The sequence below is a fragment of the Pseudophryne corroboree genome, chromosome 7, assembly GCF_028390025.1.
Source record: "Pseudophryne corroboree isolate aPseCor3 chromosome 7, aPseCor3.hap2, whole genome shotgun sequence".
Lineage (NCBI taxonomy): Eukaryota > Metazoa > Chordata > Amphibia > Anura > Myobatrachidae > Pseudophryne > Pseudophryne corroboree.
In genome coordinates this window covers 387,505,309-387,529,897 of record NC_086450.1, presented here as the reverse complement: position 1 = coordinate 387,529,897, position 24,589 = coordinate 387,505,309, and the positions used below count along the sequence as shown (strand labels likewise).

The window sequence follows — 24,589 nt, the reverse complement described above, 5'->3', positions numbered from 1 at the left end:
CCGGTGAGTAAATTCTTATTTTTTTAACTGTCCCACATAAGCGCACTTTATATTAATTGTAAACACAAGTGAGCTAATAGCAGGTTTGCTTTTGCCAATCAAAAATAAAGATCAGCTTCCCACATAAAGTCCACGTTATTGTAAATGTCTTCAAGTTCTATCAAGGTAGTGGCAAATGTGTATAGCTAGTGTTCTAATAATAAAATCTGCAACATATGATAACTCCCCTATATACTGAAAATGCTTCCCCATTTCTAAATTAAGCTGGGTACACACTAGCCGATGTGTGTACCCAGCAATATTGGCTGCGGCAGGGACCAGGCGGGGAGCACCGCATCTGCACGTGCATACGCACATGCAGATGCCAGCGGGGAGGGAGCGACGTGGAGGAGTGGGGGCTGCAGCATTGGTCTCGTTAACAAGGTCCTCCCTCGTCTGAACTGTTCAGACGAGGCAGGGGGGCATTAACGATGCGCGGGAGTGCGCGTCATTAACGATATTGAGTGTACACACTAGACGAGACAGTAAAAGGTATTGCTCAGAATGGCCCTTATGAGCGATATCACTTACTTTCTCGTCTAGTGTGTATGGGGCTTTAATTACACAGTTTCAACCCGGGACACAGAGCACAGGGTTAAAGCAGGGGCTACCCCTTTCACAAATGGGTGACAACCCGGGTTATTCATGGGTTGTCACCCTTCACACCGGACCTGGGTCTTCCGGCAAACAGTGGGAACTGTGGGAATAGAGCTCCTGCCCCCGGTCAATCAATTTCTTTTAGGCCTAACCCGGGTCATTAAGACCCAGATCACACCATTCAGACCTAAGCCAGGTCGTATGCCCAGGTTACAGGTCCTAGAAAAATCCCTGACACGAGCACCGTCGTGCAGCCAGGACTGTCAACCTGGGTAGACCCTTTCAGACATAAACAGGCCCTGGGTAAATGCTCATTCACGTTCAAAAACCCGGATTTTAGGCTTATGTCTGAAAGGGGTATTTGCTTTACACTCAAAGTTACTAAATTTGAGATGCAAAATAACACAAATGAGGGGGAATTCAATTGTTTTTATGTGCATTTAAACTAATGGTGATCAAAGATATTCAATTGTTGCTTCAATCAGACGCCCATAAACTGCAGCAGTTATTTCAGCTTGAAACCCTTGAGGTGGCGAGCTGAAATGTGCTAAAAGATGGCTTTTTCCCATCGCAGGAGGCATTATTTTAGTTGGGTTTGCTACTTTACGCTAATCAACCCTGTCTAACTGGGCGCAAAACTTAAAGGGCGCCCAAAACAATTTAACTGCAACAATGGGAGCCCATTAATTATAGCGGCTTTAAAAACAATTGAACTCCCCCCAAGAAAGGAATTAATAACATCGCTACTGCAGTAGAGAAGCACATTGTAGGGCTTATGGTAAAACAGATGACAGAAGTGCTTCCATAAAATAAACAAAAATAAAAAATAAAATAGGATGTGGTAAAAAGAACGTTAAAGCTATTGTATACAGGGCCACATTAATATTTGTGGGAGTACCAGAGAAACTGACTTGTCAATTTAGACTGGCCATACACCTAAAGATTGACTGTCAAATATGGCTGGTTGGAACGAAAACCTGGTAATGTATGGGAGCAAGTGACAATTGACCATTTGCTCTGAAATGCCAAAAAATTGGTTAAATCAAATGGATATAACCAATTTGTCTGATTGACCAATTTTGTCTCTTTTTCAGTGTTTGGGAGCAAATGGTCAATTGTCATTTCTCCCATACATTAACAGATCTTCGTTCCAACCAAACAGATTTGACAATCTTTAGGTGTATGGCCAGCTTTACCAATAAAAATAAGAATTTACTCACCGGTAATTCTATTTCTCATAGTCCGTAGTGGATGCTGGGGATTCCGTAAGGACCATGGGGATTAGCGGCTCCGCAGGAGACTGGGCACAACTATAAAGAAAGCTTTTAGACTACTGGTGTGCACTGGCTCCTCCCACTAAGACCCTCCTCCAGACTTCAGTTAGGATACTGTGCCCGGAAGAGCTGACACAATAAGGAAGGATTTTGAATCCCGGGTAAGACTCATACCAGCCACACCAATCACACCGTATAACTCGTGATACAATACCCAGTTAACAGTATGATAACAACTGAGCCTCTCAACAGATGGCTCAACAATAACCCTTTAGTTAAGCAATAACTATATACAAGTATTGCAGACAATCCGCACTTGGGATGGGCGCCCAGCATCCACTACGGACTATGAGAAATAGAATTACCGGTGAGTAAATTCTTATTTTCTCTAACGTCCTAAGTGGATGCTGGGGACTCCGTAAGGACCATGGGGATTATACCAAAGCTCCCAAACGGGCAGGAGAGTGCGGATGACTCTGCAGCACCGAATGAGCAAACTCAAGGTCCTCCTCAGCCAGGGTGTCAAACTTGTAGAATTTAGCAAACGTGTTTGACCCCGACCAAGTAGCTGCTCGGCAAAGTTGAAGAGCCGAGACCCCTCGGGCAGCCGCCCAAGAAGAGCCCACCTTCCTCGTGGAATGGGCTTTTACTGATTTAGGATGCGGCAGTCCAGCCGCAGAATGTGCAAGCTGAATCGTACTACAGATCCAGCGAGCAATAGTCTGCTTTGAAGCAGGTGCACCCAACTTGTTGGGCGCATACAGGATAAAGAGCGAGTCAGTCTTTCTGACTCCAGCTGTCCTGGAAACATAGATTTTTAGGGCCCTGACTACATCCAACAACTTGGAAGCCTCCAAGTCATTTGTAGCCGCAGGCACCCCGATAGGTTGGTTCAGATGAAAAGCTGATACCACTTTGGGGAGAAACTGGGGACGAGTCCTCAATTCTGCCCTATCCATATGGAAAATCAGATAAGGGCTTTTACATGACAAAGCCGCCAATTCTGATACACGCCTAGCTGAAGCCAAGGCCAACAACATGACCACTTTCCACGTGAGATATTTCAAATCCACGGTTTTCAGTGGCTCAAACCAATGTGACTTTAGGAAATCCAACACCACGTTGAGATCCCAAGGTGCCACTGGAGGCACAAAAGGGGGCTGAATATGCAGCACTCCCTTAACAAAAGTCTGAACTTCAGGTAGTGAAGCCAGTTCTCTCTGGAAGAAAATCGATAGAGCCGAAATCTGGACCTTAATGGAACCCAATTTAAGGCCCATAGTCACCCCTGACTGTAGGAAGTGCAGGAAACGGCCCAGCTGAAATTCCTCCGTTGGGGCCTTCCTGGCCTCACACCACGCAACATATTTTCGCCATATGCGGTGATAATGGTTTGCGGTTACTTCTTTCCTAGCTTTAATCAGCGTAGGAATGACTTCCTCCGGAATGCCCTTTTCCTTCAGGATCCGGTGTTCAACCGCCATGCCGTCAAACGCAGCCGCGGTAAGTCTTGGAACAGACAGGGCCCCTGCTGCAGCAGGTCTTGTCTGAGCGGTAGAGGCCATGGGTCCTCTGACATCATTTCTTGAAGTTCCGGGTACCAAGCTCTTCTTGGCCAATCCGGAACAATGAGTATAGTTCTTACTCCTCTTCTCCTTATTATCCTCAGTACCTTTGGTACGAGAGGAAGAGGAGGGAACACATAAACCGATCGGTACACCCACGGTGTTACTAGAGCGTCCACAGCTATCGCCTGCGGGTCTCTCGACCTGGCGCAATATTTTTCTAGCTTTTTGTTTAGGCGGGACGCCATCATGTCCACCTGTTGCTTTTTCCACCGGTTTACAATCATTTGGAAAACTTCTGGATGAAGTCCCCACTCTCCCGGGTGGAGGTCGTGCCTGCTGAGGAAGTCTGCTTCCCAGTTGTCCACTCCCGGAATGAACACTGCTGACAGTGCTAACACGTGATTTTCCGCCCATCGGAGAATCCTTGTGGCTTCTGCCATTGCCGTCCTGCTTCTCGTGACGCCCTGTCGATTTACATGGGCGACCGCCGTGATGTTGTCTGACTGGATCAGTACCGGCTGGTTTTGAAGCAGGGGTTTTGCCTGACTTAGGGCATTGTAAATGGCCCTCAGTTCCAGAATATTTATGTGCAGGGAAGTCTCCTGACTTGACCATAGTCAGTGGAAGTTTCTTCCCTGTGTGACTGCCCCCCAGCCTCGAAGGCTGGCATCCGTGGTCACCAGGACCCAGTCCTGTATGCCGAATCTGCGGCCCTCTTGAAGATGAGCACTCTGCAGCCACCACAGCAAAGACACCCTTGTCCTCGGAGACAGGGTTATCAGACGATGCATCTGAAGATGCGATCCGGACCACTTGTCCAACAGATCCCACTGAAAGGTTCTTGCATGAAACCTGCCGAATGGAATCGCTTCGTAGGAAGCTACCATTTTTCCCAGGATCCGCGTGCAGTGATGCACCGACACCTGTTTTGGCTTTAGGAGGCCTCTGACTAGAGATGACAGCTCCTTGGCCTTCTTCTCCGGGAGAAACACTTTTCTCTGTTCTGTGTCCAGAACCATCCCTAGGAACAGCAGACGTGTCGTAGGGACCAGCTGTGACTTTGGAATGTTTAGAATCCAGCCGTGCTGTTGTAGCACTTCCCGAGATAGTGCTACCCCTACCAACAACTGCTCTCTGCACCTCGCCTTTATCAGGAGATCGTCCAAGTACGGGATAATTAAAACTCCCTTCTTTCGAAGGAGTATCATCATTTCGGCCATTACCTTGGTAAAGACCCTCGGAGCCGTGGATAGACCGAACGGCAACGTCTGGAATTGGTAATGACAATCTTGTACCACAAATCTGAGGTACTCCTGGTGAGGATGGTAAATGGGGACATGTAGGTAAGCATCCTTGATGTCCAGTGATACCATGTAATCCCCCTCGTCCAGGCTTGCAATAACCGCCCTGAGCGATTCCATCTTGAACTTGAATTTTTTTATATATGTGTTCAAGGATTTCAAATTTAAAATGGGTCTCACCGAACCGTCCGGTTTCGGTACCACAAACATTGTGGAATAGTAACCCCTTCCTTGTTGAAGTAGGGGCACCTTTACTATCACTTGTTGTGAATACAGCTTGTGAATTGCCTGTAACACTGCCTCCCTGCCTGAGGGAGTGGTTTGCAAGGCAGATTTGAGGAAACGGCGGGGGAGGAGACGTCTCGAATTCCAGCTTGTACCCCTGAGATACTACTTGAAGGATCCAGGGATCCACCCGTGAGCGAGCCCACTGATTGCTGAAGTTTTTGAGACGGGCCCCCACCGTACCTGGCTCCGCCTGTGAAGCCCCAGCGTCATGCTGTGGACTTAGAGGAAGCGGGGGAGGACTTTTGCTCCTGGGAACTGGCTGTATGCTGCAGCTTCTTTCCCCTACCTCTGCCTCTGGGCAGAAAGGACGCGCCTTTAACCCGCTTGCCCCTATTGGGCCGAAAGGACTGTACCTGATAATACGGTGCTTTCTTTGGTTGTGAGGGAACATGGGGTAAAAATGTAGACTTCCCAGCTGTTGCTGTGGAAACGAGGTCCGAGAGACCATCCCTGAACAACTCCTCACCCTTATAAGGCAGAACTTCCATGTGTCGTTTGGAATCTGCATCTCCTGTCCACTGCCGAGTCCATAACCCTCTCCTGGCAGAAATGGACATTGCACTAATTTTGGATGCCAGCCGGCAAATATCCCTCTGTGCATCCCTCATGTATAAAAGTGCGTCTTTTATATGCTCTACGTTTAGCAATATAGTGTCCCTGCCTAGGGTATCTATATTTTCTGACAGGGAATCTGACCACGCAGCAGCAGCACTGCACATCCAGGCTGAAGCAATAGCCGGTCTCAGTATAACACCTGTGTGTGTATATATAGATTTCAGGATAGCCTCCCGCTTTCTATCAGCAGATTCCTTCAGGGCGGCCGTATCCGGAGACGGTAGTGCCACCTTCTTTGACAAGCGTGTGAGCGCTTTATCCACCCTAGGGGATGTTTCCCAGCGTGACCTATCCTCTGGCGGGAAAGGGTACGCCATTAGTAACCTCTTAGAAATTACCAGCTTTTTATCAGGGGAAGCCCACGCTTCTTCACACACTTCATTTAACTCTTCAGATGGAGGAAAAGCTACTGGTAGTTTTTTCTCTCCAAACATTATACCCTTTTTTGTGGTACCGGGGGTAACATCAGAAATGTGCAACACATTTTTCATTGCCTCAATCATGTAACGTGTGGCCCTACTGGAAGTTACATTAGTCTCATCGTCGTCGACACTGGAGTCAGTATCCGTGTCGACATCTGTGTCAGCCATCTGAGGTAGCGGGCGTTTTAGAGCCCCTGATGGCTTTTGAGACGCCTGGGCAGGCACAGGCTGAGAAGCCGGCTGTCCCACAATAGTTATGTCGTCAAACCTTTTATGCAAGGAGTCGACACTGTCGCGTAATTCCTTCCACAGCACCATCCACTCAGGTGTCGACCCCGCAGGGGGTGACATCACGTTTACAGGCATTTGCTCCGCCTCCACATAAGCCTCCTCATCAAACATGTCGACACAGCCGTACCGACACACCGCAAACACACAGGGAATGCTCTGACAGAGGACAGGACCCCACAAAGCCCTTTGGGGAGACAGAGAGAGAGTATGCCAGCACACACCAGAGCGCTATATAACACAGGGATCCCACTATCAATGAGTGTTTTCCCTTATAGCTGCTTTTTTATATATATCATATATATATATTATCTATACTGCGCCTAAATTTAGTGCCCCCCCCTCTCTTTTTTACCCTTCTGTAGTGTTCAGACTGCAGGGGAGAGCCAGGGAGCTTCCTTCCAGCGGAACTGTGAGGGAAAAATGGCGCCAGTGTGCTGAGGGAGAAGCCCCGCCCCCTTTTCGGCGGACTTTCTCCCGCTTTTTCTGGAATACTGGCAGGGGTAATTTTACATCTATATAGCCTCTAGGACTATATATGATGTATATTTGCCAGCCAAGGTGTCATATATTGCTCTAAGGGCGCCCCCCCCCCCCCCCAGCGCCCTGCACCCATCAGTGACCGGAGTGTGAGGTGTACATAAGGAGCAATGGCGCACAGCTGCAGTGCTGTGCGCTACCTTGGTGAAGACCGAAGTCTTCTGCCGCCGATTTTCCGGACCTCTTCGTTGCTTCTGGCTCTGTAAGGGGGACGGCGGCGCGGCTCCGGGAACGAACACCAAGGTCGGGTCCTGCGGTCGATCCCTCTGGAGCTAATGGTGTCCAGTAGCCTAAGAAGCCCAAACTACCACCTGTTAGGTAGGTTCGCTTCTTCTCCCCTTAGTCCCTCGATGCAGTGAGTCTGTTGCCAGCAGATCTCACTGTAAAATAAAAAACCTAAATATACTTTCTTTCTAGGTGCTCAGGAGAGCCCCTAGTGTGCATCCAGCTCAGCCGGGCACAAGAATCTAACTATAGTCTGGAGGAGGGTCTTAGTGGGAGGAGCCAGTGCACACCAGTAGTCTAAAAGCTTTCTTTATAGTTGTGCCCAGTCTCCTGCGGAGCCGCTAATCCCCATGGTCCTTACGGAGTCCCCTGCATCCACTTAGGACGTTAGAGAAACTATCAATTTGATATACAGGTTGAGTATCCCATATCCAAACATCCGAAATACAGAATATTCCGAAATACGGACTTTTTGAGTGAGATAGTGAAACCTTTGTTTTCTGATGGCTCAATGTACACAAACTTTGTTTAATACACACAGTTATTAAAAGTATTATATTAAATGACCTTTAGGCTGTGTGTATAAGGTGTATATGAAACATAAATGAATTGTATGAATGTACACACACTTTGTTTAATGTACAATGTTATAAAAAATATTGGCTAAAATGACCTTCATGCTGTGTGTATAAGGTGTATATGAATCATAAATGTATTCTGTGCTTAGATTTAGGTCCCATCACCATGATATCTCATTATGGTATGTAATTATTCCAAAATACGGAAAAATCCCATATCCAAAATACCTCTGGTCCCAAGCATTTTGGATAAGGGATACTCAACCTGTATTGGCAATGTTATTAATAATAAGATTTTACTCACCGGTAGTCCGTAGTGGATGCTGGGGACTCCGTAAGGACCATGGGGAATAGCGGCTCCGCAGGAGACTGGGCACAGCTAAGAAAGATTTAGGACTACCTGGTGTGCACTGGCTCCTCCCACTATGACCCTCCTCCAGACCTCAGTTAGGATACTGTGCCCGGAAGAGCTGACACAATAAGGAAGGATTTTGAATCCCGGGTAAGACTCATACCAGCCACACCAATCACACCGTATAACTCGTGATATTATACCCAGTTAACAGTATGAACATAACAGAGCCTCTCAACAGATGGCTCAACAATAACCCTTTTAGGTAACAATAACTATATACAAGTATTGCAGACAGTCCGCACTTGGGACGGGCGCCCAGCATCCACTACGGACTACGAGAAATAGATTTACCGGTGAGTAAAATCTTATTTTCTCTGACGTCCTAGTGGATGCTGGGGACTCCGTAAGGACCATGGGGATTATACCAAAGCTCCCAAACGGGCGGGAGAGTGCGGATGACTCTGCAGCACCGAATGAGAGAACTCAAGGTCCTCCTCAGCCAGGGTATCAAATTTGTAGAATTTTGCAAACGTGTTTGCCCCTGACCAAGTAGCAGCTCGGCAAAGTTGTAAAGCCGAGACCCCTCGGGCAGCCGCCCAAGAAGAGCCCACCTTCCTCGTGGAATGGGCTTTTACAGATTTAGGCTGCGGCAGGCCAGCCGCAGAATGCGCAAGCTGAATTGTGCTACAAATCCAGCGAGCAATAGTCTGCTTCGAAGCAGGAGCACCCAGCTTGTTGGGTGCATACAGGATAAATAGCGAGTCAGTCTTTCTGACTCCAGCCGTCCTGGAAACATAAATTTTCAAGGCCCTGACTACGTCCAGTAACTTGGAGTCCTCCAAGTCCCTAGTAGCCGCAGGCACCACGATAGGTTGGTTCAAGTGAAAATCTGATACCACCTTAGGAAGAAACTGGGGACGAGTCCTCAATTCTGCCCTATCCACATGGAAAATCAAATAGGGGCTTTTACATGATAAAGCCGCCAATTCCGACACACGCCTAGCCGAAGCCAAGGCCAAAAGCATGACCACTTTCCACGTGAGATATTTTAAATCCACGGTTTTAAGTGGCTCAAACCAATGTGACTTTAGGAAACCCAACACCACGTTGAGATCCCAAGGTGCCACTGGAGGCACAAAAGGGGGCTGAATATGCAGCACTCCCTTAACAAAAGTCTGAACTTCAGGTAGTGAAGCCTGTTCTTTTTGGAAGAAAATCGACAAAGCCGAAATCTGGACCTTAATGGAACCCAGTTTTAGGCCCATAGTCACCCCTGACTGTAGGAAATGCAGAAATCGACCCAGCTGAAATTCCTCCGTTGGGGCCTTCCTGGCCTCACACCACGCAACATATTTTCGCCATATGCGGTGATAATGGTTTGCGGTTACTTATTTCCTAGCCTTAATCAGCGTAGGAATGACTTCCTCCGGAATGCCCTTTTCTATCAGGATCCGGTGTTCAACCGCCATGCCGTCAAACGCAGCCGCGGTAAGTCTTGGAACAGACAGGGCCCCTGCAGCAGCAGGTCTTGTCTGAGCGGTAGAGGCCATAGGTCCTCAGAGATAATTTCTTGAAGTTCCGGGTACCAAGCTCTTCTTGGCCAATCCGGAACAATTAGTATAGTTCTTACTCCTCTTCTCCGTATTATCCTCAGTACCTTGAGTATGAGAGGAAGAGGAGGGAACACATAAACCGACCGGTACACCCACGGTGTCACTAGAGCGTCCACAGCTATCGCCTGCGGGTCTCTTGACCTGGCGCAATACTTTTGTAGCTTTTTGTTTAGGCGGGACGCCATCATGTCCACCTGTGGCCTTTCCCAACGGTTTACAATCATTTGGAAAACTTCTGGATGAAGTCCCCACTCTCCCGGGTGGAGGTCGTGCCTGCTGAGGAAGTCTGCTTCCCAGTTGTCCACTCCCGGAATGAACACTGCTGACAGTGCTAACACGTGATTTTCCGCCCATCGGAGAATCCTTGTGGCTTCTGCCATCGCCGTCCTGCTTCTTGTGCCGCCCTGTCGGTTTACATGGGCGACTGCCGTGATGTTGTCTGACTGGATCAGAACCGGCTGGTTTTGAAGCAGGGGTTTTGCCTGACTTAGGGCATTGTAAATGGCCCTTAGTTCCAGAACATTTATGTGTAGGGAAGTCTCCTGACTTGACCAAAGTCCTTGGAAGTTTCTTCCCCGTGTGACTGCCCCCCAGCCTCGAAGGCTGGCATCCGTGGTCACCAGGACCAAGTCCTGTATGCCGAATCTGCGGCCCTCTTTGAGATGAGCACTCTGCAGCCACCACAACAGAGACACCCTGGTCCTTGGAGACAGGGTTATCAACCGATGCATTTGAAGATGCGATCCGGACCACTGGTCCAACAGGTCCCACTGAAAAGTTCTGGCATGGAACCTGCCGAAAGAAATTGCTTCGTAGGAAGCTACCATTTTTCCCAGGACTCGCGTGCAGTGATGCACCGACACCTGTTTCGGTTTCAGGAGGCCTCTGACTAGAGATGACAGCTCCTTGGCTTTCTCCTCTGGGAGAAACACTTTTTTCTGGACTGTGTCCAGAATCATCCCCAGGAACAGTAGACGTGTCGCAGGAACCAGCTGTGACTTTGGAATATTCAGAATCCAACCGTGCTGGTGTAGCACCTCCTGAGATAGCGCTACGCCGACCAACAACTGCTCTCTGGACCTCGCCTTTATCAGGAGATCGTCCAAGTATGGGATAATTAAAACTCCCTTTTTTCGAAGGAGTATCATCATTTCGGCCATTACCTTGGTAAATACCCTCGGTGCCGTGGACAGGCCGAACGGCAACGTCTGGAATTGGTAATGACAATCCTGTACCACAAATCTGAGGTACTCCTGGTGAGGATGGTAAATGGGGACATGCAGGTAAGCATCCTTGATGTCCAGAGATACCATGTAATCCCCCTCTTCCAGGCTTGCAATAACCGCCCTGAGCGATTCCATCTTGAACTTGAATTTTTTTATATATGTGTTCAAGGATTTTAAATTCAAAATGGGTCTCACCGAACCGTCCGGTTTCGGTACCACAAACATTGTGGAATAGTAACCCCGTCCTTGTTGAAGTAAGGGCACCTTGATTATCACCTGCTGGGAATACAGCTTGTGAATTGCCTCTATCACAGCCTCCCTGTCTGAGGGAGTCGTTGGCAAGGCAGATTTGAGGAAACGGCGGGGGGGGAAATGTCTCGAATTCCAGCCTGTACCCCCGAGAAACCACTTGAAGGATCCAGAGATTTACTTGTGAGCGAGCCCACTGATTGCTGAAGTTTTTGAGACAGGCCCCCACCGTACCTGGCTCCGCCTGTTGAGCCCCAGCGTCATGCGGCGGACTAAGCAGAAGAAGCGGGGGAGGACTTTTGTTCCTGGGAACTGGCTGTATGCTGCAGCTTTTTTCCCCTACCTCTGCCTCTGGGCAAAAAGGACGCGCCTCTACCCCGCTTGTTCTTTTGGGGACGAAAGGACTGTATCTGATAATACGGTGCTTTCTTTGGTTGTGAGGGGACATGTGGTAATAATGCTGACTTCCCAGCTGTTGCTGTGGAAACTAGGTCCGAAAGACTATCCCCGAACAACTCCTCACCCTTATAAGGCAAAACTTCCATGTGCCTTTTAGAATCTGCATCACCTGTCCACTGCAGAGTCCATAAACCTCTCCTGGCAGAAATGGACAGTGCACTTATTTTAGATGCCAGCCGGCAAATATCCCTCTGTGCATCTCTCATGTATAAGACAGCGTCTTTAATATGCTCTATGTTTAGCAATATAGTGTCCCTGTCTAGGGTGTCAATGTTTTCCGACAGGGAATCCGACCACGCAGCTGCAGCACTGCACATCCATGCTGAAGCAATAGCTGGTCTCAGTATAATACCAGTGTGCGTATAAATAGCCTTCAGGAGATGCTCCTGCTTTCTATCAGCAGGTTCCTTTAGGGCGGCCGTATCCGGAGACGGTAGTGCCACCTTTTTTGATAAGCGTGTAAACGCTTTATCCACCCTAGGGGGTGTTTCCCAGCGTGACCTATCCTCTGGCAGGAAAGGGTACGCCATAGTAACTTTTTAGAAATTACCAATTTTTTATCGGGGGAAGCCCACGCTACTTCACATACTTCATTTAATTCTTCAGAAGGGGGAAAAACTACTGGTAGTTTTTTCTCCCCAAACATAATACCCTTTTTTGTGGTACCTGGGGTCACATCAGAAATGTGTAAAACATTTTTCATTTCCTCAATCATAGAACGAGTGGCCCTATTGGACATTACATTAGTCTCTTCGTCGTCGACACTGGTATCAGTATCCGTGTCGACATCTGTGTCTGCCATCTGAGGTAGCGGGCGTTTTAGAGCCCCTGATGGCCTTTGAGACGTCTGGGCAGGCACGGGCTGAGAAGCCGGCTGCCCCGCATTTGGCATGTCGTCAAATTTTTTATGTAAGGAGTCGACACTTTTGCGTAATTCCTTCCACAAGTCCATCCACTCAGGTGTCTGCCCCGCAGGGGGTGACAACACATTTATAGGCACCTGCTCCTCCTCCACATAAGCCTCCTCAAACATGTCGACACAACCGTACCGACACACCGCACACACACAGGGAATGCTCTGACAGAAGACAGGACCCCACAAAGCCCTTTGGGGAGACAGAGAGAGAGTATGCCAGCACACACCAGAGCACTATATAATACAGGGATTAACTAAATTATATCCCCTTATAGCTGCTATATGTATATTGCGCCTAAATTTAGTGCCCCCCCCTCTCTTTTTTTACCCTTTCTGTAATGTAGACTGCAGGGGAGAGCCAGGGAGCTTCCTTCCAGCGGAGCTGTGAGGGAGAAATGGCGCCAGTGTGCTGAGGGAGATAGCTCCGCCCCTTTTTCAGCTGACTTTTCTCCCACTTTTTAGTGGATTCTGGCAGGGGTATTTATCACATATATAGCCTCTGGGGCTATATATTGTGATATATTTGCCAGCCAAGGTGTTTTTATTGCTGCTCAGGGCGCCCCCCCCCCAGCGCCCTGCACCCTCAGTGACCGGAGTGTGAAGTGTGTATGAGGAGCAATGGCGCACAGCTGCAGTGCTGTGCGCTACCTTGGTGAAGACTGATGTCTTCTGCCGCCGATTTTCCGGACTCTTCTTGCTTCTGGCTCTGTAAGGGGGCCGGCGGCGCGGCTCTGGGACCGAACATCAATGGCCGGTTCCATGCGGTCGATCCCTCTGGAGCTAATGGTGTCCAGTAGCCTAAGAAGCCCAAGCTACCACCAGTTAGGTAGGTTCGCTTCTTCTCCCCTTAGTCCCTCACTGCAGTGAGTCTGTTGCCAGCAGATCTCACTGTAAAATAAAAAACCTAAAAATAAGAATTTACTTACCGATAATTCTATTTCTCATAGTCCGTAGTGGATGCTGGGAACTCCGAAAGGACCATGGGGAATAGCGGCTCCGCAGGAGACTGGGCACAAAAGTAAAAGCTTTAAGACTAGCTGGTGTGCACTGGCTCCTCCCCCTATGACCCTCCTCCAAGCCTCAGTTAGGATACTGTGCCCGGACGAGCGTACACAATAAGGAAGGATTTTGAATCCCGGGTAAGACTCATACCAGCCACACCAATCACACCGTACAACCTGTGATCTGAACCCAGTTAACAGCATGATAACAGAGGAGCCTCTGAAAAGATGGCTCACAACAATAATAACCCGATTTTTGTAACTATGTACAAGTATTGCAGACAATCCGCACTTGGGATGGGCGCCCAGCATCCACTACGGACTATGAGAAATAGAATTATCGGTAAGTAAATTCTTATTTTCTCTGACGTCCTAGTGGATGCTGGGAACTCCGAAAGGACCATGGGGATTATACCAAAGCTCCCAAACAGGCGGGAGAGTGCGGATGACTCTGCAGCACCAAATGAGAGAACTCCAGGTCCTCCTCAGCCAGGGTATCAATTTTGTAGAATTTTACAAACGTATTTGCTCCTGACCAAGTAGCTGCTCGGCAAAGTTGTAAAGCCGAGACCCCTCGGGCAGCCGCCCAAGATGAGCCCATCTTCCTTGTGGAGTGGGCATTTACAGATTTTTGGCTGTGGCAGGCCTGCCACAGAATGTGCAAGCTGAATTGTACTACAATTCCAACGAGCAATAGTCTGCTTAGAAGCAGGAGCACCCAGCTTGTTGGGTGCATACAGGATAAACAGCGAGTCAGATTTTCTGACTCCAGCCGTCCTGGAAACATATATTTTCAGGGCCCTGACAACGTCTAGCAACTTGGAGTCCTCCAAGTCCCTAGTAGCCGCAGGCACCACAATAGGTTGGTTCAGGTGAAACGCTGAAACCACCTTAGGGAGAAACTGAGGACGAGTCCTCAATTCCGCCCTGTCCGAATGGAAAATCAGATAAGGGCTTTTACAAGATAAAGCCGCCAATTCTGACACGCGCCTGGCTCAGGCCAGGGCCAACAGCATGACCACTTTTTTCCTTCAGGATCCGGCGTTCAACCGCCATGCCGTCAAATGCAGTCGCGGTAAGTCTTGGAACAGACAGGGTCCTTGCTGAAGCAGGTCCCTTCTTAGAGGTAGAGGCCACGGATCCTCCGTGAGCATCTTTTGAAGTTCCGGTTACCAAGTCCTTCTTGGCCAATCCGGAGCCACGAATATAGTGCTTACTCCTCTCCATCTTATCAATCTCAGTACCTTGGGTATGAGAGGCAGATGAGGGAACACATACACTGACTGGTACACCCACGGTGTTACCAGAGCGTCTACAGCTATTGCCTGAGGGTCCCTTGACCTGGCGCAATACCTGTCGAGTTTTTCCCAACGGTTTATAATCATGTGGAAGATTTCTGGGTGAAGTCCCCACTCTCCCAGGTGGAGGTCGTGTCTGCTGAGGAAGTCTGCTTCCCAGTTGTCCACTCCTGGAATTGCTGACAGTGCTATCACATGATTTTCCGCCCAGCGAAGAATCCTTGCAGCTTCTGCCATTGCCCTCCTGCTTCTTGTGCCACCCTGTCTGTTTACGTGGGTGACTGCCGTGATGTTGTCCGACTGGATCAACACCGGCTGACCTTGAAGCAGAGGTCTTGCTAAGCTTAGAGCATTGTAAATGGCCCTTAGCTTCAGGATATTTATGTGAAGTGATGTCTCCAGGCTTGACCATAAGCCCTGGAAATTCCTTCCCTGTGTGACTGCTCCCCAGCCTCGCAGGCTGGCATCCGTGGTCACCAGGACCCAGTCCTGAATGCCGAATCTGCGGCCCTCTAGAAGATGAGCACTCTGCAACCACCACAGGAGGGACACCCTTGTTCTTGGTGACAGGGTTATCCGCTGATGCATCTGAAGATGCGACCCGGACCATTTGTCCAGCAGGTCCCACTGGAAAGTTCTTGCGTGGAATCTGCCGAATGGGATTGCTTCGTAGGAAGCCACCATTTTACCCAGAACCCTTGTGCATTGATGCACTAAGACTTGGCTCGGTTTTAGGAGGTTCCTGACTAGCTCGGATAACTCCCTGGCTTTCTCCTCCGGGAGAAACACCTTTTTCTGGACTGTGTCCAGGATCATCCCTAGGAACAGAAGACGAGTTGTCGGAACCAGCTGCGATTTTGGAATATTGAGAATCCAATCGTGCTGCAGCAACACTACCTGAGATAGTGCTACACCGACCTCCAACTGTTCCCTGGATCTTACCCTTATCAGGGAATCGTCCAAGTAAGGGATAACTAAAATTCCCTTCCTTCGAAGGAATATCATCATTTCGGCCATTACCTTGGTAAAGACCCGGGGTGCCGTGGACCATCCATACGGCAGCGTCTGAACTGATAGTGACAGTTCTGTACCATAAACCTGAGGTACCCTTGGTGAGAAGGGTAAATTTGGACATGAAGGTAAGCATCCTTGATGTCCCGAGACATCATGTAGTCCCCTTCTTCCAGGTTCGCAATCACTGCTCTGAGTGACTCAATCTTGAATTTGAACCTCTGTATGTAAGTGTTCAAAGATTTTAGATTTAGAATCGGTCTCACCGAGCCGTCCGGCTTCGGTACCACAACAGTGTGGAATAATACCCCGTTCCCTGTTGCAGGAGGGGTACCTTGATTATCACCTGCTGGGAATACAGCTTGTGAATGGCTTCCAAAACTGTCTCCCTGTCAGAAGGAGACATCGGTAAAGCCGACTTTAGGAAACGGCGAGGGGGAGACGTCTCGAATTCCAATTTGTACCCCTGAGATATCACCTGAAGGATCCAGGGGTCTACTTGCGAGTGAGCCCACTGCGCGCTGAAATTCATTGAGACGGGCCCCCACCGTGCCTGATTCTGCTTGTAAAGCCCCAGCGTCATACTGAGGGCTTGGCAGAGGCGGGAAAGGGTTTCTGTTCCTGGGAACTGGCTGATTTCTGCAGCCTTTTTCCTCTCCCTCTGTCACGGGGCAGAAATGAGGAACCTTTTGCCCGCTTGTCCACGAAAAGACTGCGCCTGATAATACGGCGTCTTCTCATGTTGAGAGGCGACCTGGGGTACAAACGTGTATTTCCCAGCTGTTGCCGTGGCCACCAGGTCTGAAAGACCGACCCCAAATAACTCCTCTCCTTAATAAGGCAATACTTCCAAATGCCGTTTGAAATCCGCATCACCTGACCACTGTCGTGTCCATAACCCTCTACTGGTAGAAATGGACAACGCACTTAGACTTGATGCCAGTCGGCAAATATTCCGCTGTGCATCACGCATATATAGAAATGCATCTTTTAAATGCTCTATAGGCAATAATATACTGTCCCTATCTAGGGTATCAATATTTTCAGTCAGGGAATCCGACCACGCCAACCCAGCACTGCACATCCAGGCTGAGGCGATTGCTGGTCGCAGTATAACACCAGTATGTGTGTAAATACATTTTAGGATACCCTCCTGCTTTCTATCAGCAGGATCCTTAAGGGCGGCCATCTCAGGAGAGGGTAGAGCCCTTACAAGCGTGTGAGCGCTTTATCCACCCTAGGGGGTGTTTCCCAACGCACCCTAACCTCTGCGGGAAAGGATATAATGCCAATAACATTTTAGAAATCATCAGTTGTTATCGGGGGAAACCCACGCATCATCACACACCTCATTTAATTTCTCAGATTCAGGAAAACTACAGGTAGTTTTTCCTCACCGAACATAATACCCCTTTTTGGTGGTACTTGTATTATCAGAAATGTGTAAAACATTTTTCATTGCCTCAATCATGTAACATGTGGCCCTACTGGAAGTCACATTTGTCTCTTCACCGTCGACACTGGAGTCAGTATCCGTGTCGGCGTCTATATCTGCCATCTGAGGTAACGGGCGCTTTAGAGCCCCTGACGGCCTATGAGACGTCTGGACAGGCACAAGCTGAGTAGTGCCAGCAGGACTCACTGAAAATAAAAAACCTAATTTAAACTTTTACTCTAAGCAGCTCAGGAGAGCCACCCAGATTGCACCCTTCTCGTTCGGGCACAAAAATCTAACTGAGGCTTGGAGGAGGGTCATAGGGGGAGGAGCCAGTGCACACCAGCTAGTCTTAAAGCTTTTACTTTTGTGCCCAGTCTCCTGCGGAGCCGCTATTCCCCATGGTCCTTTCGGAGTTCCCAGCATCCACTAGGACGTCAGAGAAATATACTTTCTCTCTAGGAGCTCAGGAGAGCCCCTAGTGTGCATCCAGCTCAGCCGGGCACAGGATTCTAACTGGGGTCTGGAGGAGGGTCATAGTGGGAGGAGCCAGTGCACACCAGGTAGTCCTAAATCTTTCTTAGCTGTGCCCAGTCTCCTGCAGGGCCGCTATTCCCCATGGTCCTTACGGAGTCCCCAGCATCCACTAGGACGTCAGAGAAATGTAATTAGTATAATGTGGAAATAGTCCTAGTACCACAAATGTCTTAGGCAATTGTGATGCCCCTAGCTCACATTATACCACCCAGAAACCCCAGCTCACATATGCCCCAGTGACCCCTTCATGCTGGTGGTGTAGCTACAGTACATAATGGGGACCGCAGGGAAACCACCCCAGATGCCCTGTTACTCTGATTGGATATTTATGCCAAAGAGTGGCTTACAAGTCTTTCCTACAAGAAAGCTGAAAAATACTTTCACCAGTTTTTTTAAAGCAGCAATAATTTAACAGACATGGACAGCTTGGGTTTACTGTTTAAATTACTGCTGAAAAAAAAATAATATAGATTTTTTTTTTAAATTAAGCAGACTTGCAACATTCGTGCTGATGCCACCATCTCACAAGCTACAGCATTTCCCCTGTAACGGACAATCTAATGAAGGAATAGCCATAGAAATTCAAGGCACATATGAAAAAGTATAGTGATTAACGTGGAGGGTTTACTTATGATGGAAAACCCCATGCAGAAGCTGCAATTTAAATATATATATATATATATATATATATATATATATATATATATATATATATATTGTGACAAGAACACTGGGATAGTGTTTGAGGGCAGGTATGTTTGTCCCAGGTTCTTGTCTTACATGTTTTAGAAAATGGAAACTTCTAGGAAAAAATGCTTTTGTTTTGTCAGAACCTTTTCAGTTTGTCGAAAAAGCTGGGTAAAGGCTCTGAGAGAAAGATAAGGCGAGTTCTAGACATTGGGCCCAGTTCGGGTCTTTGGCCTCACAGAGGGCTAATCAGTGATTCAGCTGTGTAAAGGTGGGTACACACTATTAGATATATCTGCAGATCAATTGATCTGCAGATATATCTATGTACGGATCGGGCAGTGTGCTGTGCATACACACTGCCCGATCCGTCGGGGGACTGACGTCATGAATTGGGCGGGCGGGCGCTCGCCCAGTTCATCTGTCAATCACCGCCGGCCGCCGCAGCATGTGTACGGGCGGTCGGCCGACCGCCCCGTACACACACAGCGACGCGCCAATATATCGTTAGATATATTGGCTGTCGGCTGTGCTGCGCGGCCGACGCGATACGTCTGTGAACGACGGAGTTCACAGACGTATCGCCCGTACACACTGGCCGACGGTCCCGCGATGTATCGGCCGTTCAAGAGAACGGCCGATACATCGACCAGTGTGTACGGGCCTTAAGAGTGTTATAGGGCTGCTAGCCTGATTAGTAAGAGAGTCTGCCTGGGAAGACTGGAGGGATCTGTGTGAGAGAAACACGTTTCCTGATGCAAGTGAGCTATACAGTGTTTACTGGAGAACTCTGTTTTTTTGTTTAGTGATAGTTAGGACCATCTTGTGTTTAGTTAGTGCCGGACAGGCAAGGTATTTTCTTTTGGTGTTTGTTTTATTTTCTGTTTCAATAAAACTGGCCGGGGCCAGTTGTACCAGACACTGGACTTGTGTTGTTCCTCAGCTGCTGCGTGCTGCCATATTCCCCAGGAAGAGGCGCCTTGCACCCCTACAGTGTTAATATATATATATATATATATATATATTACTTCAGATATACTTAAATGCCAATATTCTCAGAACTTTCACTATAAGGCAGTGGTTCCCAAACTTTTTTGAATCACGGCGCCCTAGAGTATCCAAAAAATTTTCACGCCAACCCTAGGCCAAAAGTTTTTTTACTGAGAAATTTAGAAAGAAATATTAAATTAAGTAAATTGTGTTTATATGTCACCCTTAGGTTTAATTGTGTGGCAAAGGACAAGATTTGCTTCCGTTTGTCTACATATTTCATGACCGACAGCCACCAGCACTGGTTTTGCCTATTACATTAACAATAAATAATTTGAATTGGTCCTGGACCACCAACCCAGGCACCCCTGCAAGTGTCCTGAGGCACCCCAGGGTGCCACGGCACACAGTTTGAGAACCACTGCTATAAGGAATGATACTACTTGGAGCCACAAATAATATACTACTTAAAATTGACAGGGCAGCCCTGGAACTTATATATGCTATATTCTATTACAGAAGTCACAAAATAGATACAATTAGGTGTAGCCATAATAAACGGATGGTTGGCAGCCATCAATGTTTCTGTTATGATGCCTTTACCATTCAGTGCTGCTGATTTCAGTGGTTCCCACCATCACATGCTTCTTTCTGATGGCTGCCAGTGCCAAAGTCACTCTTGCTGTGTACACCAGGAAGCAGAAGCTGTCACCTTAGACGTGCTCCTTTGCACATGCAAAAACTACAACTGTCCACTGTGCATGCAAACAAGTATTCCATTGATGGTTAAACCTTTGTTAACAGGCGACAGTTACATTGCAACGCAAGGCATGTTCTGAAGGCAGCAAAAGCACAATTACCTAATGGAGCCCTTCTGATGGCCGTACCTAGATACAAGAACGAATTAGACCGGAAGTACACACAGTTGTAGAGAATTATTTTTTATTTCAAATTTAAAAATCTTTACTATACATTATATAATGACGTAAGGCATGCATCTTGTGAAATTCAACTAGAGATCTGGAGGGAGGCCCAGTCTCATCCCAATCCTCATTGGCTGTCTGTATGACACAGCATGCCCTAACCCCGCCGGAGAAAGCAAGAACAGGGACTAGGTGTCACCAGTCAGATTGTAGTTAGGAATAGCCATCAGTGGGTTAGCCAACTATGGTACCATTGGTGGTTAACCTCAATGGCATAAAGCCATCGACAGGAGAAGCAGCGATGGTTCCCCCCACCGATGATCATCGCTGATTTTTTACTAACCGCGCTGCGGGCTCTGCATCATCGATGGTGGAGAACCACTGGAACGTCAACAGATTGTTATGATCAATGGTTGATGGCTGACCCTTTTCGTTTTCCTCCACTGATGTGAGATATAGTACAGATGTGCTTCTCTATCTCGCACCACAAACTGAGCACTATAATATTTAACTTGTACAGCAGGAAGTGTCAGGGATAAGCAGTCATTCCCCAAACGCACACACAACTACTTAAATGTATGCAGATTGTGTTTATACAATAGGTGTGTATAACCACTTACACTCCAAATAATAAGAATATTTACACACAGGTACCTAAAGAGGGAGTAATGGTAAGAGAGAGAGGGCAAGCGAAGGAGAGAGAGAAGAGAAAAAGGGAGACAATAGAGTGGAGAAAGAGGAAAAACATTATCTCAGCACAATAGTTAGCAACCCAGCAAAGGACTGTGTACTATTTTGCTGTGATCAACAGTGTTTTCAGGTTGTAGTATATATTACTAGAATCATTATTACATTCATTCCTTGACAGACAATTATCTGCTGTTCCTGTTTGAAAACAAAATGCAATCCTTTATACCCCTTTTACACAAACCAGCATATAACACGGGTTATTGCACATGAAAGCGCATAGCCCGTGTTGCTTGCTGGTGTAAAAGGTCCGAGTTGGAATAATCCGGGTCGAGTGACTCGGTATTACAACTCTTGTAGTTTGTTAGTTCAACACGTGTTAAACCTGGTAAGTTGTGCTGTGTAAACGGGAGCCGGGTCGCTCCCGTTCACAGTGTATGGAAGGGCGGCGCTGGGAGATCATGTGATCTCCCAGCACCGCCCCCACAGGGTCACCGACAGCGTCACCAGCCCGGCAATATGACGGGATGATGATTGCAATAGGAAAGGGGGTTGACATTGGTCGCAGCCGGGTAGCACCCGTGTCAGGCTCCCGGCTGCGACCCGCGTTTTAGGTGGAAAAGGGCTTTTAATAACCATTACTGGACACTCCGTTGTGCCGATTTCCCAGACTCCTGGGGCTGGTAATGGCTATATAGCCTAGGGGTCTATTTACTATGTCTTGGATGGAGATAAAGTGGATGGTGATAAAGTACCAGCCAATCAGCTCCTGTCATTTTTCAAACCCAGCCTGTGACATGGCAGCTAGGAGCTGATTGGCTGGTACTTTATCACCATCCACTATATCTCCATCCAAATCTTAGTAAATAGACTCCATAAAGTGGCCAGTACATGGTATCTGCAGCAAGCTCTGGTCACTGAAAGCCACCTGGCTGTCCGGCAGCTGTGCAACCACAAGCATGCTCTGTTCCATTGCTGCTGTTAGGGCATGCTGGGCCTTCCACCACCGGACAGTGACAGGACCCTAATGCGTTCCGGTATGTGACATATGTCGCTACGTCACAGGACGCGTAGACACGTGTGTCGGACCCCGGTGCTGGGCGTAACGAGGCCTGGGGCCTGCTCGCCAGGGGACCCCCGACCCCTGGCCGCTAACCCCAGTCACAGTCACCTGACTGGCCCCGAGATCACCCGCCGGTCCCCGCTCGGGCTTACCTGCCGTACCGCGGTGGGCTGCGCGTGGATGGACGCGGTGCCGGGGACGCACCTGGGACTTCCGCCAACAACAACAACCACCGCCGCCGCCCGCAGCTCCACTGAGCGCACTCCGCTTCCGGGTGTCTGGCGTCACTGCTGACGTCAGCATAGCGTCACGGACCCCCGCATTTCTCATTCATTCAAGTGACACCTTGTGGCTGGAAAGGGGCAGCGGAGGACGGCCGTCACGTGACGGCGCTGGGGGTCCTGAGCAGGTGCCTCTCGCTGTTCACCCCAATGGAGGGAGCTGTTCACTAACATCATACTAATGTGTGCGAAGCAGGTGTCTGATTTTAATGTGATTAGTAGTGGCAGGTGTGTAACCAGAACTTTGTGGGCCCATCAGTAGGGTTGCCATCTCATCTCTTTTGTTCTGGAGACACATATTAATTACACAGGTTCTGTGGCTGGCTGACTTCAAGACTCCATTTCACCTGGTTTTAATCAGTCACAGAACCTGTGTAATTAATATATGTCCAGAATTAAAGGGATGAGGTGGCACCCCTACCCATCAGTGGTGACTTTCCCATTAGGCAGTTGAGGCAAGTGCCTAGGGGAGGCACGTGGCTACTTGTGTTGGTAACATCAGCCCAAAAAGTACCAGTAACTGCAAAATCTATCCACTGTGCTGGATTTGTGATGAAATCCCAGCGGCCGGGATGCTGGAAGTCAGTATGCTGACCAGTGCTGTAACTAGACATTTTGGCGCTGTGTGTAAGAAACTGCATCGGCACCCCCCCCCCCCCCTTTATGTAAAATAGGGGCAGTGTGCGCCGCAGGCGCACGTGAAAAATATAGAGGCGTGGCCTCATGGAGAAGGGGTGTGGCCACAAAATAATACCAATTCATATTACTGATAATTCCGTTTTATATGCAGGAATGAAAGCTATACCTTAAACACACCTTAAATACACTTTACCATGGAGCCGCTGCGGACGCTGTACTTAATACACACTCTACGTACTTTGTACAAATGCCGCGCTGACGGTACAAAGTACACACAGCGCGTACACACCCAATGAACACACTTTAAACCTTATACAGCAATGTGATGCGTTACTAATACACTTTAAACCTTATACAGCAATGCAATGCGATAGCAATTCACCTTTAAACCTTAGCAGGGAAAGGAAGACACAACACTGGTTTGTAATTTACCGCTGGGTTCCGACACCACAGCGTATTATTGCTGAAAGGGGGTTACAATACAAACAATACAATACAATATAACAGAGTAAATGGCTACAGTCAATGTTACATACGTGAGTGGATTCGCCGCGCTACCCAGTCTGGTCCTCCGTCATCTGATAGATAACGTTGTGAGTCTTGTGTCTGACCAGGCCTGCTGCAGGCTCTCTTTATACACTTCATCCAAAACATAACACGATGGATACTGTAATCTCTTTGTCCATTGGACACAGGGATGGTCATTTACAGTACAGGAGAGGTCATAGGTCGGTTTGAATAGGTAGGCGATGTATTTTCCATCTGCTCTTGTGGGTGGTCTCCTCTGGATTCACGCCGCATACATAATGTACAGTAAATACAGTTTATATCTATATTCTGCTCCTGCACATAACTATCCGCAGGAACATGCAATCTTTCTCAAACCAACACTGGAATGTTACCCTTTAAATACCCTTCAGCTGGATACCAAACACCACCTTATAACCTTGTTCTGTCCCCTCCTATCCTGTAAAGGTGAATACCTGTGTTCTGTTACCATTTAAACTGCTGTTACTTTCTGATGTGGTGCAGGGATACTATGGGGTATATGCAATTCACGGCGAATCGCGGCAAATTATCGCCGTTTTTTAATTCGACACAATTCGACAGGTGAATTCCGGCAGGTGGCTGCCGGAATTCACCATATTCAATGAAAAACGGATTCGACAGTCCCGCGGGTGAAAAACGGCCGATTTGCCGGATTTTGCCGCGAATTAAAAAAAACGGGTAAAAAATGGAAAAAACCCGGAAAAAAATGGCGTGGGGTCCCCCCTCCAAAGCATAACCAGCCTCGGGCTCTTCGAGCTGGTCCTGGTTCTAAAAATGCGGGGACAAAATTGACATGGGATCCCCCGTATTTTTAAAACCAGCACCGGGCTCTGCGCCTGATGCTGGTGCAAAAAATACGGGGGACAAAAAGAGTAGGGGTCCCCCGTATTTTATACACCAGCATCGGGCTCCACTAGCTGGACAGATAATGCCAC

At 48.2% G+C, this 24,589-nt stretch overlaps 1 protein-coding gene across 1 annotated transcript in view; it reads right to left on the bottom strand.

The window, feature by feature from the left end:
- Positions 1–22,609, bottom strand: part of MAFK (MAF bZIP transcription factor K) — a 72,528-nt gene extending 49,919 nt beyond the window's left edge. The window contains exon 1 of the mRNA XM_063934594.1: positions 22,338–22,609. Within this exon, the coding sequence (XP_063790664.1) occupies positions 22,338–22,515 (178 nt within the window). The 5' untranslated portion in view covers positions 22,516–22,609. The remainder of the gene's footprint in view (positions 1–22,337) is intronic.
- Between the last annotated feature and the right edge of the window lie 1,980 nt (positions 22,610–24,589).